General features: G+C 36.9%; 1 protein-coding gene across 1 annotated transcript in view; it reads left to right on the top strand.

Moving 5' to 3' along the window:
* The window catches only part of PPFIBP2 (PPFIB scaffold protein 2), a 111,228-nt gene that overhangs the window by 10,531 nt on the left and 75,255 nt on the right, over window positions 1-25,442 (top strand). The window contains exon 2 of the mRNA XM_086749034.1: window positions 8,127-8,224. Within this exon, the coding sequence (XP_086605160.1) occupies window positions 8,158-8,224 (67 nt within the window). The 5' untranslated portion in view covers window positions 8,127-8,157. The remainder of the gene's footprint in view (window positions 1-8,126; window positions 8,225-25,442) is intronic.

The raw sequence follows: 25,442 nt of genomic DNA, 5'->3' as shown, positions 1-25,442 counted from the left end.
GTTCTGAGATTCAGTTGCAGAAAAACAGATCTCAAGTATCTCAGTGTTCACTGGTGCCAATTCCTTTACCATTCCTCACATACTTTCATATCTGTCCATTTTAAGGAATGCTTAGAGCTCTCAACTCTTCTAATACTCTGAAGTGAGTTATTTCTGTAAAGATCCATTGCTTTTACTCTACATGGAAACGTTCACATATTCACCTGTGTCATCATCTATTTCTTCTGTGGCATTTTTCTAAAGGTCAGAAATACCCTGCAACTTGAATGCTATGTGTAGCCTTGGTCATCTCATCTTAACAATGCTAACATAAAACAAGAAAAAGTGTATGGAGAAGCAGCAAGTGTGTTGAAAAATATGGATTGGGTTTACTCTCAGGGGAGACTTGCCAGGTAACGACTCTTCACTTAAACAGGGATGTTGTAGGGGAGAAACAGGAATAGGACTGGAAAGAGACTATAAGATGGTGGCATGAAAAAGTAAGCGGTGATTAACTGCTGTTTTGTGGCTTTTTTTTTTCTCTAGTGTCAGAGAAATCACTGAAAAAATTATACGAAATGTATTTGAAAAGAAATCAGCTAAGTCTACAGAGGGGTAGGTCCTTCAACATCTATGAAACGTGATGGTTCCTATCCAGTCTGTGTTTCGTGAAGTCTGTGCTTGCTGATTGTTGGGAAAGAGGAAAGATAGAGCAGGAGACTGATCACAATGCACCTGTGTTGCACTGAACATCATTAGGGTTGAAGCACTGGGCCAGACAGACTTCTAGTTTGAATGAGCATGACTATTGTTAGGGTGTTGTAAGAGTTCCAGAAATACATAGCTGTTTTCTGCTTCTGAGTCATATGAATTTGATGGATACCTGTCTTGATTACACTATGGGCAATAATAAATAGAAATCCGGGCACTAGGACCAAGGACTGTATAGGTTCTAAAAACGAAGCAATTGGCTGAGGAGTGTTTGCTCTCTGTTGGTAAAGCGGGTGACTTTTACAATAATCCTCTGTGTACATCAAGGAACTGAAGTAAATGGACACTGTGAGCAGATTTGAAAATTGGACCTCCTTAGTTTTTCTGAGATACCAGCTCCTCTGGCACTCTGTTAGCATTGGCCTCCTTCAGTGAAACATCTGTGTTTTCAGAGTAATATTCCAAATGGTACTTGCATAAGGTAATGCAAAATCTCTGTTTCACAGTGCTCATATACACTTCTGTATCCCTAGTGGGATTTATATACATGTACTTAATAGATTAATAAAGTGAGTTATTAGTAGTGCTTATTCTGCTGACTGGGTTCTATAACAGCTTAATGGGCAAAAGGAATTATTTCCATTTACAAAACTTACTGAAATGCAGAAAGACAAACAAAAATTGAACACTAGGATTTTCCATAAGGGACTGGCCTGATCTCCAGTAGGTTGTTATGGCCAGGCTGAAAAGCATTTGCTTCAGAGAGATTCTAAAAAGTTGAGAACTATTTATGAATCATAAGAAATATTATTCCTAATTCTCAAATTTTAAATAGTGGGTTTTTTCCAGCAGTTTGTCTAATGTTTTAGGGTTTTTATAAAGGATGGCTTTGAATACTTTTGTTAATCATATATACCTAATCTCTCTCAATTTCTGTGGAGGTCTTGTCTGGTTTACTTTAGGACAAAGAGTTCATTTGTGCATTAATTCTGTATTTACTTTTATTACCGTTTCTCAGCTTTCAATTTACTAGAGCATGAATTTACTTTCACAGGATCATTCATTACAGCATTTCTCGGCCTCCGTTTTTCAACTCTTGTATGTTTTTGTTGGGTTTCTTGGCGTGGCGGGGCGGGGGAGAAATGCAGTTTCCCAGGCACTGGATCTGGAGTTAAGTAATTTAGAAGACCTAGTTGAAATGTTGACCTTCATGGAAGAAGATTTGAAGCTGTGACCTTAAGGGCAGTGAATACCTGAGATTAGAAGGGAAAGGAAAAAACATAGTTCATTTTAAATGTCAGAATTTTGAGAGTCTAACTCTTCTTTATTGTAATACTTTTATAACTAAATGTGAACTCTAGTACCAAATCTGACTTTTGTGTGCCATTCATCTTTGCATTTATTTTATGACCAGAAATGTTTACATTATGAGAGGAAAGTTTCTGAACCAATTTTTTACCAGGTAATGCTTTAATCAGTTGAAGCTTAAATCCAAAGCATTTATTCATTGTAGTTTTTTTAAATTTAACGAGCTAGAAATTAGAACTAGTTAGCTGAACTACAATAATTAGTTTGGTTTTTTTTTTCACATAGTGTAATAATAAATAATGAATGCAATTTTGGTTTTGGTTTTAAGATTTGCAAAGCCAGAAGCTACAACATTTGCCTTTATACTGAAACCTTAAAATATCTGATAACCATTTAAAATTAAGTTATGAAGTGCTTTTTTAAGCTTTTATGAGTAATGTTTAAAGCAACACTGAAGGAATGAAGGGCTTTCTACAGTTGATAAAACTGCTACAGAGAGGAGCTGAAGAAACCTCACTTTGCACATGCCATTCTGTCGGCATCAGCTTTTATAAGTAAGGATGAGACTTTGTACAAACATAAGTCAGGAAATTCAGTTATGGTACCAATAGCAACTGTAACTTAATATCCATGAGTCCAGTGGAGGAGTTACTGTGAGATGATTTGTGTTCTTAAAGCATCATAAAGTATCAGTCAGATCATTTAGCGTATTTTTAAGAGTGCTTTCTTTTTTCCTCCCCCTCCCTTCTCCCAAAATTGAAATTAAGACTTGTATTAGCAAACTTAATGGATTTATTTTTGAAAACAGATGTTTGGCTTTGACTTTGCTACTTCATAATGCAGTAAATTTAACTACGTTCGGTTCCCTTCATATTTTAAATCAAATTATTTACTGTAATGTGTTTAAAAGTGGCATAGTTCTTACTGTTTGTCACACTAACTTTTATCAGCAGCACACAAACGTGGTGTTTTTACAGTGCCAGGGTAATATCCAGCTGCCTGCATAAGTTCGTTTAGCTGATTTAGTTAATGAGCTTAGCTCATTTTCATCATGGAGATATCATACTAGTACTGTGCTTCACCCAAGGATGTCCTTTCACATAAGGATTCCCAGCAATACATTAACTAGAGACTTTACCAGTTCTTCTGCCGTCTACCTGAAATAGTTCAGTATCAGGTCTTCCTTCGGCTTTGGCTAATCTGTATTTCTTTCCCCCTTAGTGTGGACCTTCACACTTTGTAGCTGAAAATAAATTTTCTTTTTTTATTCCCATTCTAGTTATTCTTTAAAAAATGTCTATAGTCTTGTTTGTATTTATTACATAAAGTGTGATCAATGAAGGAAGGGTTCTATTTACCCTTCTACCTATTCCAGTGAAGCATATGAAGGGGAAATAGAGCGAGTAGTGTCTGCATTAACAAGTAAATTAAATTTAAGCTATAATCAGACTAACAGGATTTCTGGCTGGATAGTCCTGGAGGACAGTATAAGTAGCATAAGTATAAGCTGTAGAAGTAATGTTCCTTAGGCAGTCATTCTAGTGATCATCAGAAATTCTTCTGTTCCCAGCAGCTGTGGATGGTTATTTAGGACTAAGGATTAACTTAATTAGAGAGAGGTATGCCAGCTTCTAAAAGGCCAGGATCCAAATATGTGTTTATAACTTTTGTATTTGATGGTGTCATGAGAACTACTGAGTTTGAGAGATGAATCAGCAGCTGTGTTCCTGTGGAGTGACTAGGTACAATGCAGCATGTGGCTGGGGGAGAAGCAAGGTGGGAAATGACAGGGGTGGAAACTGCACACTTGTGCGTTACAGCTGAGGAGTAATCTTGCAGCTGAAAAAAGAATGGAGGACTTCTGAAGCTTACCCAAGCCACTTGATATTTCATTATACTATTAAATATAAAGCAATGTGATACTTGAATTTGAATCTTTAAACAGTTTGCAAACATGTATTTACTCATCCTGGAAAGAAAGGGAGTTGTGGGTACTTATTAGCTGTGTCTTCTAAATGTAAGAAGAATTTGTAGACCACCCAAATCATTGATATTAAGGCAAGATCTGGATTTCAAGAGTTCTTGTCAAAAACTACACCCCTCTCCGTAACTGATAAAGTTGGCAACCTCATTATTAGGAGGAACCTTGGAAAAATATCTGACTTATGAGTTGCCTAAATGTTCACATTCTTATCTCTGGACAGCTGCTGGTTCAAGGCAGCCATGAAAGACTGAAATTTAATTAAGGCTTTTCATAATTCTGAAGAACATCTTGCTCATACATCTGTTAAATATTACATTCTTTTTGGACACAGTAAGCTATAGTTTTACATATGGAAAATAGGTTAAGAAATTTGCAAGGGATATTGGGTCTAAGTACAATGGTTCTACCAGAGTTATTTCATTTTATTTGAAATGCAAATCTCAGATTGCGATTTATAGGGTAAAGCTAGCTAAGCAAAATAAATTTAAGGCATTCAGACCAGTTTGCTCTGTCTGCACTTCCTGGAAGATCTTATTACTTAGGTAATTATAACAAACAGGGTTGCAATATCTTTATCTGTGGGCTGGGCTCTAAATTAGTATGAGCGTGTGGCTTAGAAGGGATGATAATAATTTAGACTTATGTCTGTCTAACAGTAACGCTTCGGCTATTAATATACTGATCAGGCAAAAAAAGTAAATTCTTTTCTTCTTAGGGACCTGAAAAGGTGAGTAGATTGGTTCTTGTATTTTGCTGGTATAAAAATTAATTTATAAATCCTGAAGGTTAGAATTTGCTAGTATTAAAGGTTGTACTGTAATGTTAGAGATGGTTTTTGTTCAGCCCTTACCAATGCTGAAAAAACTTACTTTTCAAAATGTATGTATATTTTTATGTAGTAGGTAGATAAGTCATGTTGTTCTGCATCTGTTGATGTAGTTCAGAAATTAAAACTGTAAAAGGAATTGCAATTAAAATACTGGCAAATAGATGGATCCTGTTTAAGGCACTCAGCAGGCCTTGGATTTGATACAAGTGTCTTGTTATTTAATAAAGATAAGAAACGAATCCACAATTGCAAATATTTCTATAGAACTAGATCAGAAATGGTAACTGAAAGCATATGAGATCTAACAAGCTATTTTCATAATATTGCTCAGAACAGTCGAACTGCAAGAAGGGAGTGTCTGGGAAAGTAAGACTTGCCTGAAGCACAAGCAACAGGTCTGTCTAGAAAAAGATGTCAAGCAAGTAATATTACATTATCACTCTGGAGCAAAGAACATTGCTTTTATTAATAAATCGTTGTTTGATCAGCAGGTTTTACTCTAGCTTAATGCAGTTAAGCAGCAAATACACAGTGGATACAGGTGAGAAAACAGGCAGAGTGTGGAGGCTGGGAGTAGGTAGAAGACTTAGTTCTGGTGGTATTTTTCATTAAAACTTTCTGGTTTGTGCCAAGGTCTTTACTGAAGGTTTTTCTCTAAGTAAAATTTCAAGTTTGTAATGTAATTTATCAGCATTTTCTGTACCTTTTTCACTACAGATGGTCAAATACTATATTTGATGTTTAGAAGAAATGGTAATCCTGCTTTTCTTGTTAATAACATCTGTGTATTGTTCTAGCTGCTTTAAGCACATGGAGCAGTACCTTGTTGCACAAATAAGAGCATGCAGTGCAATCTAGCAATAGAAACTGTGCTGGTTTTAGAATTGTTCACTCTTTCTCCCTTCTAATTTTGAGCCAGTCTAATGTCCTGATTTACCAACACAGCTGGTGGTTGTAGATTTCTGCAGGCTTGACTGGTGGCCACATCTGCCAAAGGAGCAAGGTAGCCTAGGTGCCTCTTTGGCAGCTGCTGACTATAGGTGGATTTCCTTTCACTGAGGTGATTATTATCAATGTTATGGTTGCTGTGAACTAGGGGAAATATTGCAAGGAAAGAGACACGTTGCAGTTGAGAATCAGCTATCTCTAAAGTATTTAGTGAATCTACTAAACTACTGGCAGGTAAATGTGACAGCAGAAGATGAGACTCTACCAAAACCAACAAAATGAAGCAACTGAATCAGAGGGAGTGTCTGCAGCGTGCACATGTGTAAGCATTCTGAAATGTTAAGTTTATATCAGCTGACTTAATTACTTTCCAGATTATTCTGAGCATAATTTCTGTTGTTCCCAATACCATTAAATGAAATATTTGGATCAGATGCATTTTGGTGAAATTCATTTCCATTTTGCATTGTTCATACTTAAATAATAATAATTATTATTATTTTGACAAAAATTGAGAGACCAAAGCCATTAATCTTTGCCTTCGGTGATAGTAAAGATTTTTCTTACATTTTCTGATAAGGCGTTCTCATATTGCTTTTCAGATCAATTTGATCTGAAGTTAATTAATGACTTACCTGTTATGACAAGTTATAAATGGCAGAGCTCAAATTAGAACGTAGTATTTCTGACTCTTATTGCTGCATCTGTCCCTCTAGATAGTGGTGCTATATACATTGACTGGAATGGACATAGGGCACACACCTTATTGATAACACAGTAGCAAAACCAAAAAATGGATAAGCTTTTATTTTAAAGCTGACTTTATCCTCTGCTGATTTCACATCCTAGACTTTGGGCAGACTCCAACTGTGAGAGGAAATGTGCGTGGTGTAGCTGCCAGTCATGTCATTGGTCATGTGGCCAGTGTCTGAACTGTCACTGGATGAATACTGTACAAAAATATTTTCATCTATGTGAATTGCCGTTAGATATTATTGTAATATTTATTTAAATTAAAAATCATTGAATTCTTAGCATAGGTAATCGTGTGATAAATACAGATCAGTGAAATTTCCGTGGCATTGGAATAATCGGCCCCACAAACATATGGCCATTGGCAGTACACGTACCTACAGCCTGCATCATTTGAAGGATATCTCTAGCGACTGTCAGACAAATATCTTTTGTGGAGCTCAGAAGGCTGTCAAAATTGAGCGGTTTTGAATCACAGGTCTAAAAACTTGCTATATCAGAAGACTGAACGTCAAAAGACTGAATTGCACCCTTCATGGAAGAGGTGTATGTTAGAGCACTGCAAAAATTATGCACATCTACGATCCCTGTTCGTTGCTGTGTGGGCACTTGTTTGATACTTCAGTGATGAAGTGATGTGCAAAAGGGCCTTATTTCAGAGAGAATTTTCTCACTGGCAGTGAAATGGACAGTGTAAATTTCCCCCTCCCCTTAAAATGTTGTCTGTTGACAACAGTGACTGCTACTTGACTGAGAGTCCGGCAACACCAACTCACAAGCAGAGACTAATTTTGGAAAAATTTGTTTATTATCCTTGATGTCAGATGGTAACATGAATGTCTTTAATCCTCTTTTGAAGAGGCAGCAGTAACTTCCATACTTGGAAGTATGAAACAGAAGTTTCATTCTGCTCAACAGAAGTTTCATACTTGAGGCATTTTGATTATTGGAACAAAGAACTGTATTTTCAGTGTCATGAAAGAAGTGGTAGAAAGAGTGAATGGGGGAAGGAGGAGTAAAAATGATTTCAGAACTGCTGGACTTAGGGTGCTATAATGTAGAGGTCGTACATGGAAGCCAATGAGATACAGTTACTGCTGGGGTTGAGCCAGCAACTGGTTTGTATCTGTTCTTTCTTTATTTTTATGGCAGCAGTCAAAAAGCAGAGCTCCTACAGAGTTCTGCTTATAGGTTAAGCATGTTCTTCACTATATGTTCATTCCTTCATTGAAACCTAGTCAATCCTATTATTCCCCACAAAGCAAAAGGTTGAAATGCACTGAATTTTTAATCTAGGAAATCATTGGTAAGGATGAGGGGCAGGGGAATCTCAAGCTCCCAGTATTTGAGGTTCTTTGGTTTTGTTTCCATCTGCATTTCCTTGTTTTAGTAAAATCTCTTTAAAATAAATAAATCAGTGATGAATCAATACCTCAGAAATCCCAAGTCATCTGTCCAAATTAGGACCAATTTTGTTAGTTTTCATATTACTGGACTGTATTTTTGCTACTGTGGACTTTTGCTTGTGTGGCTTAATTTATAATGTAACAGTGATATATATTTTCTGTCAGGTCTGGTTTAGTGTAATACAAGTGGTTTCATCTGTCTTTTCAGTAGAAACAGTAAAGGTCTGAAGAAATTGCAGATGATGGCTTCTGACGCTAGTCATGTGCTGGAAGCAGCTTTGGAGCAGATGGATGACATCATTGCAGGTATAATAATGCTTTATTTTACACCAAACTATTTTGAGATTTTACTAGGTTTGTCTTTTTCTGTCCTGCAATTCTCCTGTTTGTTTTTTTACTTTTCAATTATTATTCTCAATTTGTCAAGTTCTGTGTGACACAGAGGTTTCTCTGGTTCAACAGTTATGTGAAGAAAATTTAAAGTAAAATAAAGGAAGAAAACCCACAATTCCACCTCAAATGTGAATATTGAACTAAGAGAGATTTACTTAGCTGTAGTGCTATATGGTAACTTAAACTCATCCCCATTCATGTGGTAACATTCCATATTGTATGTGTTAGTTTTTTGTTTCAGTGCATCTTTGAAAAAACTTTTCACCGAGGCTTTCAGTTAGCTGGATAGTAATGTCGGTATTTTACACACACATACACACACACACACATACAGATACATGTTAATATATATATATACAAAAAAATATACATAATTTTCTTTATTTATTAAAATAGCTTAGTTATTAATTACCTTCACAGCCTAATGAGTTAGAATGCATATCTTTTTGTTGACATTTAGATCCAAAAGTGGAGCTATGAATTTGTTTACACAGATGTCCACTAGGAAGGCATATGATGCGAAACAGAATTTGCTGTCTTTTGGCACTCTTATGGTACAGCATGAGAGCACCAGAAATTTTCTCACAAAAAAATTTCTCTCAACATTACAGCATCCAAGAAGTGAAGTTGATTTCTGTGGTTAGGACTCTGTAGCCTTGGGGTTTGTGTTCACATACCATTCAGTATGAGCTCCTAAAAGAAGTATCTGGGTAGGGCCATGATCTCACTTGTGCACAATGGGAAAGCATTCACTAAAGCTTTATAAATTTAAATAGTGACACCCATGCTGTGCTTGAGGTTTTTTTTTTTTATTCCCCCTCATGATGCAGAAGATGACATCAGCCTCTTGTTGCTGCAGTTGTACTTCTTCCTGCTCTTCTTCCCACTCTTCTAGTGAAGTTTTGTATCTAGAGACTAATACAGAGCTTCAAATATTACCATCAGACTAGCTGTGATTAGGCAGGAAGCTGTTACCCAGGATTTTTAGTTGAAAGAATCTCTAGATTATTTTTTTCTCATCCACATATAGAATCATAGAGTGGTTTGGGTTGGAAGGGACCTTCAAAGGCCTTCCAGTCCAACCCCACTGCAAGGAGCAGGGACATCTTTGACTAGATGAGGTTGCTCAGAGCCCCATCCAACCTGGCCTTGAACGTTTCCAGGGATGGGGCATCTACCACGTCTCTGGGCAACCTGTTCCAGTGTTCTACCAACCTCAGTGTAAAAATTTTTTTCCTAATAGCTGGCTCAAATTTATCTTCCTCTGTTTTGAAACCATTACCCCTTGTCCTGTCACAACAGGCCGTACTGAAGAGTTTGTCCCTGTCTTTCCTGTAGGCCCCCTTTAGGAACTGGAAGGCCGCTCTGAGGTCTCCCCAGAGCCTCCTCTTCTCCAGGCTGAACAGCCCCAACTCTCTCAGCCTGCCCTCATAACAGAGGTGCTCCAGCCCTCTCATCATTTTCGTGGCCCTCCTCTGGACCCTCTCCAGCAGGTCCATGTCCTTCTCATGCTGGGGCCTCCAGAACTGGACGCAGTACTGCAGATGGGGTCTCACCAGAGTGGAGTAGAGGAACAGAATAGGAATCACCTCCCTCCACCTGCTGACCACGCTCCTCTTGATGCAGCCCAGGATGCGGTTGGCTTTCTGGGCTGCAAGGGCACGTTGCCAGCTCATGTTGAGCTTCTCATCCACCAGCACTCCCACGTTCCTCTCCTCAGGGCTGCTCTCGATCCATTCTCCACCCAGCCTGTATTGTGCCTGGGATTGCCACAACCCATGTTCAGGACCTATGAGTCTTCACTTTATTCTAAATGTGCAAGCTTTAATAGACTGCTAAGATATACAGAAGTGTAAATGTGAACGCGATAGATATAACTCCACAACAAACTTTTTTAAGACCAGTGGAACAAGTTACAGGCAGATAGGAAAATTTAGATATATATTTCCTTCTCCCTTGTTTTCTGAATGTGAAACCTTATTCAAAAAAGATTTTAACCAAAAGAAGTTAATTGGGATTTTATTTTTTCACTTCCTATAAAAATGTAAACAGGTAGTCAGGGAAGCAGTGAACTTCCCTCAGATATGTAAAAAGAGAACAAGAAAAACAAGTTCCAAATCATAATTCATAAACTAGGGAACTGGTATAATTTCTTCACCATTGCAAACTCTGGGTTATGATCCTGGCCAGTGCTATGAAGGAGTCAAAGTAACATAGAAGCCCATCTCCCTTTAATTATGCTACGAAACCTGTGCTCATGAATCACCTGCATACATCTGGAAATTTTAACTCATTATCTCTCTTCTGTGATGATACATAGCCCAGCACACATTGGTGATATCGTGGATGCACTGATGATTCCATTCTTCAGAAAAATCAATAGAAAGAATAATAGACATATTCTATTTAAATTTATTTTCAGATTAGACACTTACTTTCTTCCAAGAGTTGTCAGGGCTTTGTGGTCACTTTTCATTTCAAGGAAAAGTTTAGAAAACTTGTAGTGATTTTAAAGATTTTCAGGTTTGTCATTACATAGGATTTCATCTGCTTCAGTCTTTTCTGTTAACAGACCGTTCTTCCAACATATCTCGATTGTCCTCTTAGGAGCAGTAAAAGACCATATATTCAACAAACAGGCCTATCACATTGCTTATCTGAGCAGTGCTATGTTTTGTTTAGAAAAAATTTCACTTTTACTCAAGATGCCATTTTATATTCCCTTCAAAAGAGTTTTACAGACTTGCAGACTGTATATTTTTTTTCCACTGAGAGGATAACATTGCTATTCAGTAGCATTTCCGTGAAATTCTGAAAAATGGTTGTTGTGAGGCTAGTTCTGGATGAGAGGATAGGTGTTTAGTGCTGGGTATTTCTTCCATTGTAATGTATGGCATAACTGATTAAATGGCAATATATGACTGCCTAAGAAAATAACATGCTCATTCTAGTTTCATGCTAGAAAAATAATTAAGGTCAGAAGCCAGGTTTGATTTTATTTTTTTTAATATTATTTTCTTTTCCCCTACTCCTTTTTTTAGATTGTATGTGGCCAGAACTTTCTGGGGTTTAAGCTTGATAAATAAGCAATAGAATTAAATTGTTGCAGGCTTCCAAGCAGCATCGCTTTTACCATCCTTATTTAGTTGCCATGATGGTGGAGACAGTGATACAGAGAAGCAAAACAATTAATGTAAGGAATATTCTGTGTGAACCAGTGGATTGCATGTCCCATTCACAGTTGTTTTGTAGTGGTGTCGGTACCCAAGCTCTAAAATAAAAAGATACAGGCGTGCTAGTGGTATGTAGACTTTGTTTCCACAGTGCATGGATAGGATGTGAGCAAATAGGCAACCTCTTCAAGAAAGTTAACTTTATGACTTCACATTACTTACGCTTATAGTCTAATGTCCATTGATATATTCAGTATAATATGAAAAACAGGCTTATATAAAGATACCTAATGGGGAAAAGAACCAAGATATTCCCCAAACAATGCATCTGTCAAGTCTCATCAATGTTAACTGAATGCTTCCCATATGATTTCAGAATTATATCTACTTGTACCAATTAAAAAAGCATATTGCTTTATTCCTTTACTTATTTTTACTTATAAAGAAAAAGCTCAATTGGGTGGGAAGATTTCTTACCTTACTTATTTATTATTTTCCATTACTAGAAATAGATAAGACATTTTAGGTTTTTTGCCTCAGTCTTCACCGACAAGAGTTCTTGTCCCACCACCCAAGCTGTAGAAGGTGCAAGCAGGGACTGCAAGAATGAAGAACCGCCCATTGTACTCGAAGAGCAGGTTCGGGATCATCTGAGGAACCTAAAGGTGCACAAGTCCATGGGTCCTGATGAGATCCATCCGCGGGTCCTGAGGGAACTGGCGGATGAAGTTGCCAAGCCACTGGCTATCGTATTTGAGAAGTCGTGGTGGTCTGGTGAGGTCCCCGGTGACTGGAAGAGAGGGAACATAACCCCGATTTTTAAAAAGGGGAATAAGGAAGACCCAGGTAACTACAGGCCGGTCAGCCTCACCTCTGTGCCTGACAAGGTCATGGAGCAGATTCTCCTGGAAACCATGCTAAGGCACATGGAGAGCAAGGAGGTGGTTGGTGACAGCCAACATGGCTTCACAAAGAGCAAATAATGCCTGGCCAATTTGGTGGCCTTCTATGATGGGGTGATGGCATCGGTGGACAAGGGACAAGCAACTGACGTCATCTACCTGGACTTGTGCAAAGCTTTTGACACTGTCCCATATGACATCCTTCTCTCTAAACTAGAGAGGCATAGCTTTGATGGACGGACCACTCGGTGGATAAGGAGTTGGCTGGATGGCCGCACTCAGAGAGTGGTGGTCAACGGCTCAATGTGGAGACTGGTCACGAGTGGTGTCCCTCAGGGGTCCGTGCTGGGCCTGGCCCTGTTCAACATCTTTGTTGGCGACATGGACAGTGGGATAGAGTGCACCCTCAGCAAGTTCGCTGACGACACCAAGTTATGTGGTGCCGTCGACACGCTGGAAGGGAGGGATGCCATCCAGAGGGACCTGGACAGGCTGGAGAGGTGGGCCCATGCCAACCTCATGAAGTTCAACCAGGCCAAGTGCAAGGTCCTGCACCTGGGTTGGAGCAATCCCAGGCACAAATACAGGCTGGGCGGGGAATGGATTGAGAGCAGCCCTGAGGAGAAGGACTTGGGAGTGCTGGTGGACGAGAAGCTCAACATGAGCAGGCAATGCGCCCTTGCGGTCCAGAAGGCCAACCACACCCTGGGCTGCATCAAGAGAAGCGTGGCCAGCAGGTCGAGGGAGGTGATTCTCCCCCTCTACTCTGCCCTGGTGAGACCCCACCTGGAGTACTGTGTCTAGTTCTGGAGCCCCCAGCACAAGAAGGACATGGACCAGTTGGAGAAGGTCCAGAGGAGGGCCACAAAGATGATAAAAGGGCTGGAGCACCTCTGTTATGAGGACAGGCTGAGAGAGTTGGGGCTGTTCAGCCTGGAGAAGAGGAGGCTCTGGGGAGACCTGATAGCGGTCTTCCAGTACCTCAAGGGGGCCTACAAGAAAGATGGGGATAGGCTGTTTAGTAGGGCCTGTTGCAATAGGACAAGGGAGTAATGGTTTTAAAATAGTGGGGGGTAGATTTAGATTGGAAATTAGGAAAATATATTTTACAATGTGGGTTGTAGAACACTGGAACAGGTTGCCCAGAAAGGTGGTGGAGGCCCCATCCCTGGAAACGTTCAAGGCCAGGTTGGATGAGGCTCTGAGCAATCTGATCTAGTTGGGGATGTCCCTGCTCCTTGCAGGGGGGTTGGACTAGATGACCTTTGAAGGTCCCTTCCAGCCCTAACCATTCTATGATTCTAGGTTGACTCAAGTCTGTTCTGGTCGTTTGTTCTAGCTAATGTTCTATGTGTTCCAAAACTGTTTCTTGAATATTATGGTACAATAGGACCAAATGTATCTTTAGGAACCTATACTTGGATATGGTTATTATCCCAGTTCATCTCAAGTTGAGGAAAATAGTAGTTATTGAAGTTTGATTCTCTCTGATTCAATCCACTGAGCTTCTGTACGCAGTTTGGGCAGGGACTGGAAAACAGATGTTCTCTTGTTCTGTATGGCAAAAGAATCAAATAAAATAGGAAAGTCATTCAGAAGGAAGACTGATACAAAACAAACCAGGACTGAGAGACTTCTAACTGCAGATGTATATATACCATATTATGCAAATATTGGACAAATAATCTGTGCAAATGTAGCTTTCTTAAAGTACACTGGAAACACCAGAAAATCAACTGTTCAGAGCTTTTGCTATTTCACTTCACTGTATACAGATTCCATAGATATTTTGAGGCAGCGCTGGGTTCAAAGGCTGAAGTTAACCTTAATGACAGTTGGAACCTTATGTAGCTGACGAAAAAGATCTTTCCTTTGGAATGAGGCCTAAGTATGTACTATGCTCTTCTCTTGGCCTCAGAAACCTTTGCTCTAGGCACAAAATGAGCATTAAACACTATTTTAGAGAAGTGAGAAGTTGAGATGCATAATTTGCATTGGTTAATTTTTGGAGTTTGAGTAGATGTGTATATATACACATGTAAAATCAGCATGCTCTCTGTTTAATGAAAAAACAGACCCAATTTCTTTTATTAGCCATAGTTGTTATTAAAATATTACATTGTGGTCTTGTCCTTTAAGGTAAGAACTGGGCATACAAATACATATTACAAATACTAATTTGTAGTCTTACTTTTAGCCTTCTAATTTAAAGTCATATCCCTTACTCCAAATGTTAACATGGCTCATGCGTGATTCTGATTAATCCAAATAAAAAGTCTTATTGTAGACTGTGCATCTCAGTGCAATACAAAATGTATTAGTGTTTAGAGTGCACGAGGGTAGGATTATGAAGCAAGATTAACAAATTGAATTTCATTGGGCTTGATCAAATTTGACAGATAGGTCAGCGTTCCCAAGTCTTTTATGCTTCAGTACATCTGTGCTGATAACCCACCCTCATAGCTATATAAATTAGGCATGCTAAATGATTAGCCTTATTTGACTAAAATAGCAAAAAGGGCTAATGTGATTGTCAATGAACATGACTTATCCATTAGCTAGAATGACTTGCACTCCAAACAGAGGCTTTCTCTAAAGAAAGCACCCGTATGTCAGATCTGTCTGTGCATTCTTTATTGAGGTGTGTGACTTTGGCATTGCTTCCCTCTAAGGTTTGACCAAGTCATTACTTTCTGTTTTATTCAGCTTGTACCCATTTACTAAAATATGTTTCTTTATAGGACTATAGATTTTGATTATTTTTTCTTTGCAATATATCCTACTGAATTAAAATATTTATTTTACTTTTATATCAAACTGCTTTTCTCTATCAACAATCTGGAAATCCATTATTTCCTTTTATGAATAAGGACCATAATTGTAAGATCTAAAAACTCCTGTTGCAATATTACAGTCTGCTGCAGCTCCAGAGTCTCTTCAAATTCACCAAGTAATCAGCATAATTATTGAATTTCCTTTTAACCAGAGCTCCTGCAATTATTGCTTACTGAAAACAATGAGAAAGTTAAATGATATTGTCACATGGGTGTCTACTGATATTTCAGTATTAATAGTGAAATATAAAAAACATAAATAATTTAAAAGTTTGTCAATAAGATTTCCAAGGAGTATGCATGTTTAAATTCCCTTTTCTTGAGGTGGCAGAATGCTTGTGTTCAGTTCATTGCTTTGGCAGTGTGCTATAAACCCAGCCACTTCCCACACCCTTGCCGAAAAAGGGGCCTTTAGAGGAAATTCCACTTAAGAGATTAATGTTTTAATTCAAATTTAATATATTTTCCTCATGGGATCTATTTGCCAGAATTTGAAGAAGGACTTGTTTGTGGGGTTTTTTCTTCTTTTTTTTTTTTCTTTTATTGTTGTGCACTATCATAATTTTTCTATGAAAACAATGAAGTTAAAGTTCCAGAGCTACACTGTGTTCCTGGATTTTAGACTACTAAGTCGTCTCCAGTAAAGTGATTAGAACTTGGATTAAAAATGCAGGAGTGGACAAAAAATACTAACACTCTCATTTGAACCCCTTTGGGTGAATTTTAGGTTTTGTGAAATAAGGTTTTCACCGAGTACCTACATAAATAATAGCAAATCAAAATATTTCCTAGTGACCTCATCCTTTGCCTGTGAATAGTCATACATCGTAGAATTCATTCAGAATGTAAGGACTAGTTTCACAGCACTTGTAAGAGAAGAAGATAGACAACTCTGTTCCGCTTCATAAGCAATTGAAATTGTCCAGACCAGACAGAGAGCACTTAATCCTATTTTTTGTGGTGTGTGTTGGGGGGTTGGTGGGTAGGTCTTATCTGAAATACATGCATGGAGCTGATGGACAGTACAAGCCTCTCGTGATTGTCTAGAATGACCAGAGCATAGCTTCTGTTTTTTTCTTTTCAATCTGTATACTTCCAGATGGCTTTATGTTTTTATCAATTATGTCCTATTCAAGGTTCACAGTATTTTCAAATTCAAAATTTAGTTTCTATAGTAAAGGTGTATAACTTATTGTAAATTTAATACAGAGATCTTTGTAAAATTTCATTATAGAACACTGAATTGACACACACTGTAGTTGAAATAATCATGACAGAAACAGAATAATTTAAATAATGAGCAATTTCTTTCATTATAGATTGGAGTAATTGAACAACAACAGCTGCAGTTGTTTTATTCTATTTTCTAAATAAATTTTAATTGTGTTAATAGGCTGTGCTTTATTTATAATTAGTGTATTTCTTTTTCATTTTCTGTTATTTTTCAATCAATAATTTAGCCTTTTTTCTGAACAAAATAAATGTACCTACAGCACTTGTTTATCTCATTACTGGTATGCATTAGTTACAGTGAACATTTGTGAAGTTGTACTATACTATAGTGATTTTTGAAACCATTAGGTAGAGCATATATATGCATAGATCTTACAGCAATAGAGATATAAGAAAGGAAATTAAGTAATAAATTACTTGAAATCAGATCTTTGATAGAGGAATATATAACTTCCTGTCATAACAATTCTAGAAAATCATGTATCAAGAATATTGTGAGGGACAAAAAGATAAAAATGGTGATGTCTAACCATCATGGAAATTAAAGGGCAAAATATAAAAAGTCAACACCAATATTTAGGGTATATAATTTGTAGTTCAACATTTATCTTTGTTTTATAACACTTCTAACAGCTGGCATTTAGCTTCAGATACTCAACTTTGGAAGAGCTAGTTCATTTCTTAGATGTTGTCAGCAGTAACAGATTTATAGCAATTTAAAGCCTTTTAAAACTTCAAAAATATAGCAGCTCACTGTCTTTCTATTGATTTAATAAATATTTTTTCACATCAGCTATCTCTGGTCTTTCCTTTAGGTTTGTTAACAATTCTAAGATGTGGCCTTACAAACTGTATGCAGACTTTAATAATCATTACAGCCATTTGATACTGTATTTTGCAGGGGCTTTACACATGCAATAGCCTTCAAATTAAGACCTTGCGTAACACTTCTGGTGCAGTTTGATCTATGTGAAAAAGGCAAGTGAAAATCATGGCAACTTGCATATTGATTGTGCATGTGCAGTGTTGTCTACTCATTCCTTACCCAAGGTTGCTAGAGCAACCTGAAGTTTGGAATTTCCTCAATTTTGAGTGCTTAACCTTGCAAGAAGTCATTCTAGCTATTTCGGCTACTGTCCCAAAACATACTTCCCATAGTCTCACTCTCCTAAGGATATTTTCTCACAGATAGTGTGGGTCCGAGCACAAGATGGAGAGTGAAGACTCCCTGAATTCTGTTTGTAGTAATGATGGATTCCCTCTGGAAGCAGGGCAGTACTACAGAATCTTACAGAGCTTGAAAGCATGGAGACCTTGTTTTGTATAAACACGTAATTATCTTTTACAAAAATAGTTGTTTAAAATTACTTTGTGGAAGATAAAATTGTCCTTTGAAGGTCCAAGCCAAACAGTGATTTACTGATCAAGTTGATATTTGATTTCCCTTGCTTATGTTCCTGCCTTTCCAGCAAAACAACAAAATTAGAAGTTTTCTTCAAAATAAGAATTAAAAAAATTAAAAATGGAGAATCTTTGCAACTGTAATATGCTACTTTACATTCTTTGACTATATAATAAACAGTTCTGTCAGTCTAAAACAACAAAATACAGTAATGACCTAGACACCTACATCAACATACCATAAATGCAGTACTGCGTTGTGTTTATGCAAAACAAAATCCATATGTTGTAGGTATTTGTATCAATTTTTGAAAAAGGATGGAGAAGAAACAGAAATGTAAATAGCTGCAGATACAATATGTAGCAAAGAAAGGCAGTTAAACCATGATGGCTGAAACCCCATAGGATTGAAAATCTGAGATGCAAAGGTTCTTTTGTGGTTTATGTGATGTGATCTGTTTTTCAGTACAAGTCACGCAGTTGTTTAATAGGCTAGTGAACAGATTGCTAAGATTTAAATTCAAGCAAGTGTTATCAAACACTGGATTTCTTTAAATTCAAAATCATAGCTTCTCAACTTCCTACTTTAAGGCAATGAAATTGTTTTTTAAAAGTCTTTTAAAAAATCCAAATTGTGTAATTTTTATGAAATAAGATGCTTTTATTTCCTCACAAACTGAATGCCCTTATTTTCCCTATGCTTTCAGAGATTCATTTTTTTCATGAAACAGTATTCATATTACTAGTAGCTTACTACTGCTTACTACAAACAATTCTGGATTTTGTACAGAAAGATGTATTTGTTGTCTCACAACACTGTTTTAACTAGACTACTGGTTTCACTGGCCCTAAATACACTTTTCTGTGTGTATAAAAATACAAAAAAAAAAAAAAAAAAAAAAAGAAAAACTGGTGCAAGTATTTGTTCTTTGTTGTCTTTAATAAAATGTGTTGATCCTGTTTTTCTTGTGTGATGTAGACTTGGCTTCAAATCTCCATCACAGCTGCATAATGTGTCTTCCTTTTTTCACCAGCTGTAAGGCTGCTTAGCTTGTGTTTTTGAGTAGGAGTGATCTTTTTGTTGCAGTTGTGTATACAGTACCTAATGTGCTGCACGTCACAGTTTAGAGTCTAAAAGGAAAAAGGTTGAGTAATTACATAGCTAATTTGTATAAGAAATTATAGATAGTTCTTGAAAGTTGTCTCAGGGATTCCACATGTGGTTGTAAATAAAGTTCGGTTGAAAATCATCCGAGCTGCATGAAGCTTGCATCTAAACGTGGTCATTAATGCTTCTAGGCTTGGAAATTTTTTCCTAGGGCTTCCTGCTAATCCAGCTCAACAATTACTGTTCCTTGTAGTTAAAGATCTGAAAGCAGAGATTTGAGGAGAAGCTAATCTAAGCTATGATTCAAAACACACCATTTGTGATGTATTTTGCATTACAGTATTCGAAGAAAGGATTGTGTGAGCTACCTCTTCACTCCTTTGACAGAAGGCTTAGGAACAAGGAGGCTGAATTATGTCCCATCCAGACTTTACTACTAGTTTACATAAATTCACATTTTCAAGGCTGTCTTCATGAAAAGAGAGACTTGTGCTTCAAAGAAAATGACACTTTGTAGTCTTGAAGGAGAGAGGAAGAACTTGGACAACCTATATGCTCATTGAGTAAAAACTCAGGTAAAGAAAAAAAAAAAAAAGAGTTCTCTAGCAGTGTAATGATTGACTGAAAGGCCAGAGAAAATGTATGTTTATAATGTTGATCAGATATCAAAACTGTTACCCTTGAGTATTTCAGCTTTATAGAAAGTCATCCTTACCCCAGCATAGAAGTAGCTTTTGGGATTTGTGGGGCTTTTGTTGGTTTTTGCTGTTTTATGAACTAAAGGAGTCAGCAGTTTTAGGAATATCTCTTTTTAACCACTGATGGTTGAGTTGTGTATTACTAGGAATTTTTTTCTAAAACTCAAGCAATTTTAGAGTTAAAAGACTGAGATAATAAGAATGAATGCAGGGGATCAGAAGTTAAGGGGCAAGGAAAAGTGAGAGATCAGAAATGGTATCTACTGCACAGAGTGATGAAAGTTGGGCAATAGATGAATGTATACAATATAAACTGAGGAGAGAAGATTTTCAGACTGGCAAAGCTTTCTACTTCTTTCTTTACTTCTGCTTAGTAACTTATTTTTGTAAGTTACCAGTAGTGCTGTTTTCTGAATCGGTTATGTATTTGCCCAAAAGGAATTTTTCTTTGAAGCCATTCAGCTAATTGCAAGGAACTTTGAACTCAAAATGTGCTTGTGTGGTCAGGGTGTAGGAAATGTGTAACTTAAAAGTTGTTTTCCTTTTTTTATTACTTGTATTATTCTTCCTGCCACACGTTACTGTGCAGCAACATTTAACTTCCTTCATCGCTGTCTGTGGAACCCAGAATTGAACTGCTTGGAATTGCTTAATTCCAATATTTTTTTTTCCTTTCTTTCTACTCCTCTAAGGTGGACATTTATGATATTACTTGTGTTCCAGTAGTGCACTAGAAAACCACGGTGTTGAGTTTTATATAAACACAATGACAATTGTGAGGCACAGGAAGACTGTTACTTGCTCAAGGCTATACAATGTCTTTTTGCAAGAGTTCAAAACCAAACTAATTTTTCCTGACTATCTATAAAATTCTAGTACTTGAACCACATTTTTCCCCACTTCAGCTATCTATAATAAAGCTACACACAAATAATTGCTGTTAACGGTAGAGTATACTGGTGTTCTGTTTGCACTGTGGAATCTCTTTTTTGCGTCAGCCTGCAAGGAGATCAAAATTCTTAATGTCTGGTGATAAAACTTCATGTGCTCTGCAGCATGATGATGTAAAGGTTTAAACTAATGCAAAGAAATATAATTATTTACTCCTACGCACTTTTACTTCTGTTTTTTAGGGTGTGTTCTTGTCCTTCTGGTGAGCAATATATATCCTTATACGAAACTGCGTGGAAAGCAAATAAAAGAAGCAAGCCTGTGATTCATTTGAATTTAAGCAGTAAAACAGGAAGCTTTCTGAATTAAAACACAGAGTTGAACTCTGCATTTATGTCACTTCTTTATCTAGTATGAAGTGCATTAGTTGTTGCATTCAGAGGAATTCTTCATTTTCCATTTCAGCCAGGAGAATAAAAGGGACTACAGTGGCAACCCATGGGGAACTAGTTTAAAAATAACTCCACAAAGGAGGGAGTGTATGTGTGGATTTGATGGGGAGGTGTGAAGGGTAATGTTCGCTTAGTGATGTACTGAGATCTGTGGGTATGTCCTGTTCCAGACAAGGAAAGTTACTCAATGGAAAGTTTTGTAACTTTTGTTGAGTATTCTGGCCCAAATCCAGCAAAGCAAAGCACTTTTAAGTCCTTGCTTAGTATTTGTGATCCCATTGACTTGGAGCTAGTGCAGTTTTGATTGCTGAAAGCTAGAATCTTTAGCACATCTCAGAATTATGCCTTGTATTATTGGCATGATAAGGGTACAGATATGGTTTGGGGTTTCGTTTGTTTGTCTTTCTGGTGATATCAAACATGGGTACATTCTTCTCTCACCAGTGCCTGCTTTTTGAAGTCTAAATACAAATTTTGAATAGTACTGATACATATACATATATATTTATTTATTTTAAGGATTTCTTTAATGGATAATAACCTCAGTTGAAAGATTTAAAATTATAAATGAAATTGAGCCTTTCATCTCTACTGCCTTCACTTCATTTTAGTTGGTATTAATCAGAGATGTTTTTTCTTCCAAGGTTTAATGAAACTAGTGTCTATAAGAATTTACAGACAGTTCACTTGTAAGATCATGGCATCCTTATTCATGTAAGCAAGCGAATACTGTGCTGTTTACTATTACTAGCTAAGAAAAATTTGTAGTACTTTATTGTCTTCTTCAGTCTAAAGCCCTGTGCTATTTATACTCAAAATGAATTCCCAGTCATAAGTATGCGGTAAGTCATAACATATACCAGCTTTTATGTGTTATTAGGTGGTTCGGGGAACATGAGTTTGCTATAAGAACATCTTTGATGATTTTCATTCGTTGCACGTCTTTTTGTTAGCAATGAATAGAAAAATATTTCCTTCTTGAGGCTTCTTTTTTGTCTCTTATTTAATGCCAACTTGAACAGAGGAAAACTTGAGACAGGAAAAGGAAACAGTAAGAAAAAAACCTGAAAATTCTTAAATTGACTTTGTCTCAATCACTAGACATCAAGCTGATGCTCTTTCCCAGTAAAAACACATTATCATCTTCCTAATATCCCTACACAGGACAGGAGTGTCCTCAAGACCCACCTTAGACTACAGCTATGGAAACTCAGCACGTCTTGCACATGGACCCAGTTCTTGAGAGTTCTGAGGGATAATGACCTTCCACTGCTGTGTAACCTCTGAGACTTTGAGGTTCTGCCAGTCTGAACAGTCAGTTGAAGAGCTTGGGATAACTGAAGCATGCATGTAGAGTATGACCAGTCTCAGGAAATCACATAACATACAATTCCTGGCTGGCCCTGCCTCTGGTCCAGCAATTGAGAATTTTTACCTTTATAGAACCAAGTTTCTTAAGGTGACAGTTCTTTCACTTACCAAGATTAAAGAGTGTGCATATCTGGTTTTTTTCCTACTGTTTTGATGGAGGAAAATCAAATAAAGGCATGCCAAAATGTGTGAATTTCACTGTCACTGAATTTTCCTACAGAATTTAAATTTATTTTCTGTAGAAGGTAGATGTTACCAGTAGTGTTGTAGCTATGATAATTTAAGGATGGAGGCAAGATGTGGTATGTAGTGAGGCATTTAGGTTGGTGAGAGGTGTCACCAATACCATCCTCAAGAAAGTTACAGCGGTATGTATGATGTGGCTGTATAAACTGACTACCTAGTATAATTAACTGAACTCCTGAACAATTGTTTTAAATCTGTGTTTAAGCTTAAAGATTATGTCTTCTGTTTCACATATGAAGTATTGGTTGTGGGCCTGAAAGTTTGTGTAGTTTTGTTTTAGTTGTCTGGATTTTTGTTTGTTTGTTTCTCTTTTGTCTGTATATAAAAAGTATTCATATAAGTAACATGAAGAGTGCTATAGCAGAATGTGCTATTAGGTTTTTCCCATTCCATATCTATTTTAAATTGTAAATTCATTGAAGGGGTAGCTACCAAAGCTGATCATTAAATAGCTTTGGGATCCTGTCTGCTTTTCTGGTGTGAAAAGTACTTGCTAAGCAAAAAGACACAAAAATTTAGCGTAGAGTTTTCCAAAAGAAAGAGTGAGAAAACTAGTTTAAAAGTCCTAATGTCAGGAGAGCCAAGGAAGCCACATCTTTAAACATGGCATCAGTACTACTTAAGAAGACAATGGCAGATTTGTGTTTGTGTGTGTATCTCCTTTAGAAAGTAACTAGTGAGCCACTCGGGCTGAATGAAAAGATTTAAGAGGTTATATGATCCAAATGGCTCTTACACAATATGGAAATGTGCTGTTTTTAGTTGCTAGACTTTAATATTAATCTGCATTAGAAAGCACATAAACAGAAACAACTAAGCTGGCATGAGTAGCTGAAGAGTATAGAAATACACAAGAAAATGTCTTTTAGTGTTTAGAATACTCCACTCCAGCAAAACAGTTAGTTGATCCTGTCCTCAAAGGGAAGTAATTCAGGAAGACAAGGTTGATTTACGAGGTGAAGTTGTCCGGTGTAGCAGTCTTTGTAGCACCGGATATTGAAGAAACTTTATCTTGGACATGATCTTAGCCAGAAATTAAGATGAGATCTCACACTTGAGGTACTAAAATAAACTCATAAGCAGTGGAAGTCAAGAGGACCAAACGGAGTATTTTGAGTTTGAAAAGAGGTTGAGACAGTATGAAATACTTCAGTAGTGAAAATAAGAGTGTTGCTTTAAAAAAAAAAAGTAAAATCCCTACTACTGAGCCTTGCAAAATGTTAGAAATTTCTAGGGAAAGTTTTGCATTGTTTAAAACAATCAAACAAAAAACTACATAAATTGTACAGTAGAATTCAAACCACACTTTTTTTTTTTCAAAGATAATTAATTCTTTATGTCATTAAAGCAGTGGTTGAAGAAGACTTTGTTAATATTATTTAGAATTTTCCCAAAACCTTTGAGTGAAGTTAAGTGTTCACAAAATGAGAGACAAAATACTGTATTGGATCAAAAATTGATTGAGAGGGAAACAACATTAGGAATAAATGATCAGGTAGCATTTTGGTTAAAAGCTAATCTAGGTGTTCCGGTGTTCTAGGACCTAGAGTGTCAGGATATTCACGAGTTGTATTTAGATGTTAGTTGTATATCAGACTATATGTAAAATGAACCATTGGGTTCAAACATAATTTGTGATGTCCGAGTCATGGTAGATAAATAACCATAGCAGGCAAACTAACATTGATTAATGCAAAGTAGTGTGCATTCAAGAAGAAAATTTGAATTACTTACCCATTTGGTTTTCAAATTACATACATCTGTTCAGGAAAAAAACTTAGCAAATAGTTTTCAAAGGCCCATTGAAGATTTTTGTTCTTTTCATAACTAAGATGTAAATAATGTTTAACACAGGAGTAAAATGAAGAATAGTATGGAGAATATTATAATCCCCTTGTGTAGACCAATAATACAGTCTTCTGAGGAATACTGTATGCTGTGTGGATCCAACGTACACCTGTAAAGTATGTTACAAAATGAAAGGATTGATTGGAGTACAGTAAGAATGATCAAAAGCCTAAAAAAAAAAATATCTCCCATTAAGTCAAATAAAGGGGGAAAATGTGATTGCTTATGCCAGAGAGAACAGGAATGAAGACATAACATGAGTACAACCTGTTATGTACATGAGGCAATGGATTGTAAATAAAAAATGTGAAAAGTAGAACAAATAGAAGTTTTCCATCTGACTAGTTATTAAACAAAGGAATATTCAATGAAAACAAGGTCTGAAATTCAGGACTGAGAAAATACAGCTCATTTCAGTTTGCAGCTCATTGAAACACAGGGTATTAAGACATAAATTCTAATATCTCTGAATCTTTTTATTATTTATAATTCTTCCATTAAGTGAGTATGTTTGTTGCTCTGCTTATTGTTCTTGAGAAAATATTGTTGCTGGAGGGCTGGCAGGAGGGAGATGCTGTAATTTAGAGAACTTTTTGTAATTCACAGAGCTAGCAAAGTTTCATTAGCCATTTTTATTGCTAACTTTTTGGATTTAGTTTTCTGTGGGAGGATTTTAAACCTGGTCAAGGTCACATATTTTTCTAGTTCTGCGAACACGATCTATTTTCATCTAAGTTTCTTGTCAGAGGACTGCATCAATCTTTCTCAGGTTTCTTAACACTGCTCTGTCTGGGGACTTCTAACTACGTAGCTGAAAAGTTAGTGACATCTCATGGTAACCACGAAAATTACAGGTGATTTGTGGTAAGGTTTTGGAAATTGTAATTTGACGGGCATTGCATAGGTCAAAATTATTTTTTAATATGCTTGTACATACTCTCACATTTAATTCTGCAGTGTTCGTTATTTATCTA

Source organism: Chlamydotis macqueenii, chromosome 5, assembly GCF_036417535.1.
Source record: "Chlamydotis macqueenii isolate bChlMac1 chromosome 5, bChlMac1.mat, whole genome shotgun sequence".
Classification (NCBI taxonomy): domain Eukaryota; kingdom Metazoa; phylum Chordata; class Aves; order Otidiformes; family Otididae; genus Chlamydotis; species Chlamydotis macqueenii.
The sequence above is the reverse complement of the archived record's forward strand: the minus strand, read 5'-3'. Positions and strand labels throughout refer to the sequence as shown.